The sequence below is a fragment of the Anguilla anguilla genome, chromosome 18 (genome assembly GCF_013347855.1).
Source record: "Anguilla anguilla isolate fAngAng1 chromosome 18, fAngAng1.pri, whole genome shotgun sequence".
Classification (NCBI taxonomy): Eukaryota; Metazoa; Chordata; class Actinopteri; order Anguilliformes; family Anguillidae; genus Anguilla; species Anguilla anguilla.
The window spans coordinates 7,704,835-7,714,821 of record NC_049218.1 but is presented as its reverse complement, the minus strand read 5'-3'; the positions used below and the strand labels follow the sequence as shown (position 1 = coordinate 7,714,821).

Genomic DNA, 9,987 nt, shown 5'->3' with positions numbered 1-9,987 from the left:
ATAAAACTGAGTCATGCTGCAACTCAGACAGTACTTCCGTCTCTCATCTGAAGCACCTGAATAAGCTTTCCCTGAGGCTATCGCTACCACATCTGTAAACTAACTGCATTAATGTGGCTCTGAACAGGGGGAAAGCAGTGCTGTAGCTATAATAATGAGAGGGAGACTGTGCAACTGCAACAGTACCCAGGAGCACATGACATCAAGCTAATGTTGGTTGTGAACTACAAAGACAGGTGGCTACCTATCTAATACTTCTGTAAGATTTAGACATGGCAAAGTTGGGACTAGTTGGGACCAAAATTAATGACTTGCTTGGAGAAGAAAAATGGAAACCCCCTCTGTACTTTAATGGCAGCAAAAGGTTTTTCTGTAACAGCAAGTCCAGCTTACCTTCTTGGAGTTTATGGTCTGAAGCTAATCTAATCCAAAAAAGAATACATGAAATTGGCACAGGAAACAAAACGCAGCACTTGGGGACAGAAATACCCTTCACGAGCAATAAAGAACTGAGACAAACACCCTCAAAAAGGTTCAAAAGGCAGAAGGAGGCTTTCTCTAATGAGGCAGTTCACAGAAGAGAGCTGTCACGTCGGTTTGGCTTCCGGCACAGACGCCCATTTGAAATGTTTCTTCTTGAGCATTTTTTCGAAGCGACCGACACGGTAAAACAGCACTGCGACAAACTACCCACATCACTGTAACCTGTGCTGTGGGAACACCATTTACATAATACTTAGTCCGTTAAAAAAAAAAAAAAAAAAACATACAGCATTGAGACTGTCACAATGAATGATACCGTGCAGAACCCTGAATGGACTCGAATACAAAGCTCTCTTTTAGGAATCTACATTCAAGAAACAATTCCACTGAACATAGAACAACTAAATATTAGCCAGTATTAGTCAAGTAAATTCATATCTCAAAAGAACAATTTGTTGGCGATTGGTCTTTTCTGGACAAAACCTTTTAGACAGATTTTAAAAGACATTCGCTAGTCCTTGTTCTGTTATTGATAAAGTGTGTACACTTTTTTAACATACATTTTTTATATTTAAAAAAAGAAAGAAAATACTGACGGCTCAATCTAGTCTCAGCTCAAGAGGCACCAATGATTGCTAAGGGAGGAACTTTGATCTTCACAAGTCACTGGGATCTCATTATAACATGTAGGTGGCAGCATTTATGGTGCTCAAAACTACGCGGAATGCCAGAGCGCGCACAGATAATTAGGAAGGTGGGCGTGGCTTAGTCCATGGTAACAGATAGAAACACAGCACAGTCTTACGAAATATAGTGCAAATCCAATAGTATACACCGGTACAAAGGAACAACTGTTCTTCACTAGGAAGTCCTGCACACGTCATTGAAACTCCTGGCTGCTGCAGTCGACACCAGCTTGCAGGTTTAAGCCACCAATTGTTATTTGCGCCATCAATGTTCACGTGCGTTTAACTGCGAGCGCAAAGCTCCAAGCTTCGCACCACATATAGACCCAAAGAAAGTCCTCGCCTTTGGAACTCCATGTTTCCCAATGTTTGAGCAGGTCGCATTTAAAAACTGCCCAGGTCTACAGAGTATGACTGAATCCATGCTTTATATGCTGCTCTATGAAGGGTTAGAGTCCTCGGGGGTTTAATCTGTACATTTCCAGGCTTCAGTCTTCAGTCCTCAGTCCTCAGCCTTGCTCTTGGTCTTGTAGGCCTGCTTGCGGAGGTGGCTCTCGATCTCGTGGCGGAACACGAGCATGCCCAGGTGCGAATGCGAGGCCTCGTTCATGGCCTTGGACTGGATGCACATGCGGTACTGCTCCGGCGTCAGCTCGTCCGCGCACTGCTTCTCGTGCCACAGGTGGAACAGGCCCGACACGGGCGTGCGGATCACGATCAGGTCGCTCCGAAGGTACTTCCTGTACAGGTGAACGTCCTCCACACCCCAGCCTTTCACTTCCAGGTCAAAGCCTCCTGCCAAGGGGGGGGGGGGGGGAATACAAATATTAGATAAAACAGAGGTCCTAACACTGATCCTCGTGGGACTCGCATGGTGCTTCCCACAATCCCTTGCTCAGTAAATCCCCCACAGATTTACTCTGTAGTGTACCTGTCCGTTCTTTTCATCATTCTCTCTGTACCTGGTTCACAGATTTATTCAACACAATATCTCAAAAAAAATTTGGGCAAAACTTACCAATGTTGAGAAAGTCAGAGCGATATTGGCATGTCATTCCAAAGCCAAAATCTCTCCAGAAACCAGCATCTTTTTTGTGAATCTACAAATCAGAACAAACCATTTCATTTTCCAATGTCGTTTATAGGCAGAATATAATATGTATTAATACTCAACTATAAATTACATGATGTTAAATAATTATACTTGAACTCACCAGTTGTTGCTCAATGGGAGGAGCGAGTTCCAAGTTTCCATAAACGATGGCCGGATTATACAGACTAAACACTACAGGGTAAAACACCCTCTTATCTGTATTAAAAAAGAAAAGGAACATTACTTGCAAAGGCCGCTGAAGTTCATTTCAAACTGCAAAAACCCGAACTATGATTAACATTTCACATTCAAAACTACCATGACCTCATTTTATTTTGCCCTGATGAAATCTAACCACCACAAAACATTAACAACTTTCATTGGTCAGCTGGCTCAAACTGAGATACGATTGGCCTGTTGTGCTGAAGACCAGTGGTCCCAGGCCAGGGGAACTAATCATTGTATCTCCAGGGGGTGACTGACATTCTGTAGCGGACATTCACCTGCTGACTCTTATCTCTGACCTCTGGTTACACTCGTTACAAGGACCCCCAGGTAAAAATCCACCCTGGGCAAGGACAGGTAACCCCCCCATGGGTCAGCAGCGCATGAAACATTATGGCTCAGACTGTGCAGTGACTGCGCAGCTTAACTGCTTTACTGCAGGGTGAAGTGAAGCAGCGTTTGGATCGCTAAAGATCACCCAGGAGTTCTGTGACAGAGTCACACTGGGCTTATATCCGTAGCACCGGATACCTACTGGGAGCCGTGTTCAGGCGGCAGGTGTTGAGAAACTCGGGTGTGAAGTAGATGTCAACGTCGCAGAAGAACATGAGCACGTCCCCCTTCTTCCAGGCATGCGCCCCGATATCCAGGCCCCTCCCCCGGGAAAACTCCTCATTCACCGGGATCAGGGTGTAGTTGGAGAAACTCTCCTTACTGGGAAGTTTTACACACAAAAAAAGTTCTCACTTGAAAAGCACAAGTATCTTCAGCTGGTTACATAGACCGAAGTTTTTATCCTGAAAAAGGCATCAAATATAAAATATTTACATTTATATATTTACTAGTTACACATATGTACATGGAAAAATTAAGTTTGGAAAGGTAAAAAAAAAGGTTTTAACCAAGAGCAAAAACTTAAATATGCATCTTCATAAATAATAAACCTCTTAAGTGGTCATACATGGGTCATGTTCATGTGTACTACAGCCTGTAAAGACCAAAACAGACAGGGAGAGAAAGCTGTGCCAAATGATCAGCGATGTGAATCAAAGTGGATGTTTAAATCACTAGGGACTGATATGGCTGAAACCAGAACAGAGGCATGATGGGAAGATTTACATGGTTTAGAGGTCCATACAACTGCTGTCAGTTGTGAATCAGACGCTTAACATGCAGGCCAGTTTTCCCCCCCTCATTGACACTTTTAAAAATAGCACGTGTAGCCTTCACGTTGACACGAGACAAACCAGCATAGACATGGGGGCAATGATGACTAGGTTCGGTCTTGAAATCCTGCCACAAATATCTTCAGTTGCCACTCATGCCCACTTGCAAGCAAAATAAATTTAAAAAATGAATGAATGAATGAGCCAGACCAGGCTATCATTAAGCAAGCTTTGCCAATTGTTGTTAAGCATGAGTGGGCTAACAAAAATAAATTAATAAGAATTGCTGTCCATTTTGTTGAAACCAAATGTGGATATAAACAAATACTATAGATTTTTTAGAGAAAGACAAACTTCACTTCCTGTTGCCATCTCAACAATAAAGAAACATAAAATAAAAGCTTTTTTGGATGAACTGCTGATTGCTAATAAATCCAAAATCAGAACAATTGTACAATACAGTACTGTGTGACCACAAGTATACTAAGCAAATGATTTTCTAAATAATGTTCAGAGAAACATCAGAGTAAAATACTGACATGAACATTTTCTCCAGTGAAGACTTAACCTCCGCCAAGCCTTCCTTGCCAAAGTAGACCACAGTGAGATGCACCAGTCTGTCCTGGTCTATGCACACATCCCTGAAAGCCAAGAAAAACGAGAATTCAGTTCATTTACACAGTACGCACTCACAGTTGGGCACACACTTGCACATGTACACACACTCCATGGCAAAGTGTATATACCACATAAAGGCAACCACTGTAAACTTTTCAAGTAAATAGCACTACCAGAAATATGCTAATAAAATTAGATTTATAAAATAGAAGCAATTCCGCCCATTGTTTTTACATTTTATTTATCCTATTAAACAGTATACGCAGTATTCTACTACAGAGATAAATACAGCAGGAAAGGCCAACTGAAGTCTCTCACCTAAAGTTGACGAGAAACTGCTGGAAGGTCTCCGTTCTTCCGGAGAGGGGCACGATGATGTTAATGATGGTGGCGGCCGTGTCCACCGAGGTGCTGGCCACTTTCATCAGCGGGCCGAAGGGCCGGAAGAGGGTGACGCGCTGGAAGTCCGTGGAGCCCTCCTTCCCGAAAAACAGCTCGTACAGAGTGCCTTTGTCCCGCTCTGTCCTGTAAAGTCCTGGGGACGACGCGCCTCACGTGAGCCAGAAGCATCGCAAAAAGCACAATGTCGACTTGCAAATAGATTAAAGACACTTTTGAGTGCGTGTGCTCACAGTAATTCGATTGGTGTAATGGTATAAAACTGAGCCGTTCTGCCACTGGTTTGAGTTGCTGGGGTAATGTAGCAATGTCTGGGTCTGGGAGCGGAGTCTGGGAGTCCAGCCCAGTTTTCATAGCCCATATTTATACTGCCGTACTTGCATACAAATACAGTAACGTGAAATAGCATTTGCCTTTTGTACTACATCAAAAATTAACCCTTTAGTTCATCATGTATTTTCCAATAACTGTATTCAGTTATCAATATTAGGTCAAAACATTACGTCTTACAATATTTCTCTCATTTTTATTTTAATATTAAAAACAACCAATTGTCTCAAAAACTTTTAACAACAGCTATAGAATAGAGCCCTTTCCATTCTAGCTGCTGCCTCCAGCAGTAGAAATTCACTTGGGAACCAATCGATGTGCACAACGTTAGGGCAGAGACTAAATATGCACCAATCGATTAGCTCAATATTAAGGCTGTGACTGAACATGCACCAATCAATTAGCTCAATATTAGGACTGAGGCTGACTATATATGCACAAATCAATTGGCTCACTGGTAGGATTGAGACCGAATATACACACACACAGGCATAAAGAATTTAGCTCCGTGAAAAAAAAAAAAAGTAGAATATTGCGGTAAAACAAAATGGCAGAATATGACAGTACCCAGTAATGTAGCAGTGTGGTGCACATCGCGGAAAGCTAGTCCCGCTCCTACCTTCGATGAAGTCTCCCTCTGTGTAGACGGGCTTCTGCACGGTCATGCCGTCCTCGTCCTGGCCCTCGCCCTCGGCGGGGTTGTTGATGACGTCCAGCCCGGCCTCGACGGCCTCGGTCAGCTCGTCCCGGCGGTCCTTCCGCACGGGCTTCTCCTCCGGGTGCCGGGTCAGGCCCATCTCCAGCTGGTACACCTTGGTGCTGGTGAAGCTCTCGAAGGGCACCAGGGCGTACTCGCTGGGCAGCCGCGCCCCGGCGTTCACCTCGGCCTTGTCGATCTGCGCGTGCAGGTACTCCAGCAGGTCGCCGGGGTCGGGGTCCCGGCCGTCCGGGCGGGCCTCCAGGTCCCGCTTCTCCTGCAGGGCCTTCAGCTTCTCGCTCATGTCCTGGAGCTCCTGCTTGAGCTGGGCGATCTGCCGCTTCAGGCTGGCGGCTCGGTTCAGGTGTCGCTCCTCCTGCTCCTGCAGGACGGCCTGGTAGTAGTCCTTGCCGTACGGCTCGCTCCCCAGCCCCGTGAGGGCCAGGCCCGAGTCAGCCGGAGGGGTGCACTCCAGCAGGTAGGCGAAAAGCAGGAAGACCAGCAGCAGGAAGGTCCCCAGGAAGAGCCAGCGCAGCCGGCCCTGGAGCGGCCACCCCCGTCTGGCCATCGCGACCAGGCGACCGAGCCCACCCCAGCCCTGGCGCCCAATCAGCACGCGCCACCCTGCATCGCTCAGTGAAGGTCCAAAGCAGAGAGACCTCTCACACCAAGCATTACCCACATGAAATCACACGCAGGTAGGAAGAGAGATTGTGCCAAGGTTATCCAGTCAGTTGGGTCATGTGAAATCCGTGCAAAAACCAACTTTATAAATTAACATGTCCACACAATTTCAAACAAGACTGTTTTTTTTGGAATCACACTCTTTGAATTTCATTCATTGATCAATATCAGTCTTTTCTGAAATGTCCCTTTAATTAAAGAAGTAAAAGTGACTGCTTCACGGCAAATATGTTAAATTCCTTGGGAGATTCCTTGCTGAATTGCTTGGTTCTGTAGCTATCCCTCTGCAGCATTTAGACTAATGCTCGGACATCATTGCTGTCCATTATGTGATCATTAAACCTGAAAAAATAAGCACACATTTAAATCCTGAGAATCGTAATCTAAACCAACAGATGCCACATTTGTATTGGTGATCAACTTACTGTGTCTCATGAAGATAATTGATTTTCAAATTGTATTTTAGGTTTTCAAAACAAACAAACCTAGCCTATATAGTTTGCTGTGCTGACACTACATAGCTGTCTAACTAAAAGACGTGAATGTAGGGGACAGATATTTTCTTCCAAATTGGTTGCAGCACAGAAGTCTATGTACTGAAAATAATGACAGTCAATGGCCACTTAAATTAAACAAAGCTACAGTAAAAATGTGGGTTAAACACGGGACATTACTTCATTATCATAAAGTATGTAAAATATACCAATAAATAAGGACCAGCTAGCCAGCAAGATATCCATGATAGTCAGAGTTTCCTACTACAAAAAAAACAGGGTTGACGCTGCAGTAATGCAAGTAACAATAAAATGTTAGATTACAATAATAAAAAAAAGAAATCCGGATGTGTTCTGGTGTTGCTTTCAAATTTACCGACATTGATCCATTCTCGATGTTTTGTTACTGCAAGCGTTTGGTCAGCCACAGACCTTAATGACACTTCTCACTGATAGAAGTTCATCTTTGGAAGCTGATCCGTCACCAGTTGGGTAGTAGGTTATACGGGAAAATTCCGGTCAACTAAACCAACTAAGATTACTCGATCTCATCTCACGACCCCCTGGAAATATTCGTTCTAAAAGAACTGCGCAGTGCAATATTCATGCTACAAGCAAATACGCCAGCTATTAGCCTAGGTGTCTGAGCATCTCACGATGATGCCTTGTGTTTAGGGAAAGTCAGCAGCTCTTGGCTATCATATCAAGACTTTAATGGCTGGATTGTTCCACGTTGTCGCTGGCTCTACGCTATTGGTTATCCACTGACTGAGCAAACCAGATAGCCTAGCAATCTGCCCACCACTAGCACAATAAGAAAACGGTTTATTCCAGCCAAATGCCAGAAACAAGCTAGCCTCCGTCACTTGCACATGCTGAGTGAAGTAGATAGCCAACCAACTTAAAAGTAATTTAGTTAGCGAGCTAGTAATTTAACCTGTTAAAATATTTGTAATGGAGAGCATCTGTAACTTTTCAAACAAAAGTGTGGGTAGCCAGCTAGCCAACAACGGAGCTAAACCAATAGGGCAATTCCAACAAAACGCTATCAGCCTTGTTAAATTGTTACATTGCTTGACTCAAAATGAAAACTTTAACGCACTGAATGCAATAGCATATGATCTTTTAAAAATAAACAATGCATATGCATTCATTTTTAAATACATTCTTACGAACGCTTACCAGAATGAAGATGATGACATCTCTTCGAGTTCCTCATTCTGTGTAAATACCACATACGGAAACCGCTGGACGCTTGGGCCGAATTATAACGGACCGTTCTTCTTCGGCGGATTCACTTGCGGATGTAAACGTAACGTGAAAAAGGTGAATAGCGCCACTTAGCGATTCTAATGCAGCATGGAGCCACAGAGGTTTTTATCTGGTGGAGCAGTGTTGTCAGGTTCAAATTTCAACAGCCACTATTTTTTACATTCGGGGGATATTCTTAATACTTAACATTTCCAAATACATGCAATTAGAAATGTTCTTGTCAATATTTGGCTCATATGCACCCGCATGCGTTGTACTCACTTTAAATCTACACTCTGCCCTCTAATCAATCTGTCCACACTCTGCATACACCCTAACCATACTCGAAGCATGTGATCACTACTGATCCCACAGTATGGTGGGAACAGCAGAATCACTGTCATTTTCTGATGCAAGACTGAATACCCAAGTTTTCAGTCGGCATCTTGGCTGTCTATCCCCAATCCTCATGTAATTACAGCATGCTTTAAAGCAGTGGTATCAAACTCCAGTCCTGGAGGGGCCACAGTCTCTGCAGTTTTTTGTCATTTCCTTTAACTTGGCAGCCAATTTAGGCCGTGGATACAAGATGTGCAGACTCTTTAGCCAATCATTATCTCAAATAAAGTGTTTAAGTGCAAGATCACGTAAAAACCAGCAGACACAGCGGCCCGCCAGGATTTTAGATTGAGAACCCTACTTTATGGTTTTATATGGACGTTAGCTGTATAAATCTATGATTTTTATTATGATTCTAGAATAGCATGTTAACTTAATTTAGTGCTTTATTGATATACACTTGCACTCACTGACCTTTGAATGTTGTTAGCCAGATCTGGCACAGTTGCTAACATGACTCTGGTGGATTTACTTATATTCTTTCATTTTCAGTGTTTCTGGATTAGCTTCTGCAAAATGAATGAAATTGAATGCAATGCAATGCAACCACACTCCAACCACACCCTGCCTCCGCCTTCAATTCTGAGAACCCATGAGAGACCTGATGTGGTCGTCTCCAGAGGACGGCTCCAGCTGCTCTTAAGCAGGGGTACGCAGCCAAAAAAAGGATCTAATTGTAGGACAGGGCTGTCCTACCCTGTTCCTCCTGGAGATCTACTACAGTCCTGTTGGTTTTCACTCCAACCCAAACAAACCTCACCTCATTCAACAGCTAGAGATCTTGAGCTGCTACTCAGTAGAGTCAGGTGTACCAAATTAGGGTTGAAATGAAAACTTACAGAATGGTGGATCTCCAGGAACAGGGTTGGGCAGTCCTGTTCTGGTACATACCTACCTGTCCATGCATATTTCGCAGGGGTAGTCAACCCTGTTCCTGGAGTGCCAGTGCTGTTTCTGGCATTCATTCCATCTAAGCTTCATCACACAAGTTTGATAAACTACCTACAGCAGAGCCCGATAAGAACAGCAGAGCCTGAATGGTAACAGCGGAATACCTCCAGCATGAAGTCATTTGAAGTTCATTAAGCCTGATAATGCAATTATGCAGTTATAAGTTTGGATGGAGTTAAAAACAAAATCTCTCTGGCACTTCAGGACCAGGGTTTCATACCCTTGATATACTGCATAACGCATTGGTAATCAACCCTGTTCCTGGAGATCTACCATCCTTGTAGATTTTAATTCCAATCCTAATTTGGCACACCTGACTCTACTGAGTAGCAGATCAACAAGATCTCTAGCTGTTGAATGAGGCCTGCTTTGTTAGGGTTAGAGTGAAAAGCTACAGGAACTTCCGCATCTCACTCCCAGGAGCGTCACTCTGGCGTGTGACATAGTGGAAAAAGGAGGATAGTGGCATAAATATTAAATTTGTTCCATTAAAATTAATGCTATTTAAATA

General features: G+C 43.7%; 1 protein-coding gene across 1 annotated transcript; it reads right to left on the bottom strand.

The window, feature by feature from the left end:
- Positions 1-327: 327 nt before the first annotated feature.
- csgalnact2 (chondroitin sulfate N-acetylgalactosaminyltransferase 2) lies at positions 328-8,191 on the bottom strand. The gene is made up of 8 exons (XM_035400459.1): positions 8,058-8,191; positions 5,620-6,723; positions 4,590-4,806; positions 4,193-4,294; positions 3,023-3,201; positions 2,384-2,478; positions 2,188-2,269; positions 328-1,964 (listed from the first exon to the last, which is right to left on the bottom strand). Exons 2-8 carry the CDS (start codon positions 6,263-6,265, stop codon positions 1,672-1,674), a joined length of 1,614 nt encoding a protein of 537 aa, XP_035256350.1. The 5' UTR covers positions 6,266-6,723; positions 8,058-8,191; the 3' UTR covers positions 328-1,671.
- Positions 8,192-9,987: the final 1,796 nt, after the last annotated feature.

Coding starts and splice junctions, on each gene's coding strand:
- csgalnact2 (XM_035400459.1), bottom strand. CDS start 6,265: ATGGCCAGACGGGGGTGGCCGCTCCAGGGCCGGCTGCGCTGGCTCTTC. Junction 4,295..4,589: donor CAGTTTCTCGTCAACTTTAG/GTGAGAGACTTC, acceptor CTTGGCTTTCAG/GGATGTGTGCATAGACCAGG. Junction 1,965..2,187: donor CTCTGACTTTCTCAACATTG/GTAAGTTTTGCC, acceptor CCCCCTTGGCAG/GAGGCTTTGACCTGGAAGTG.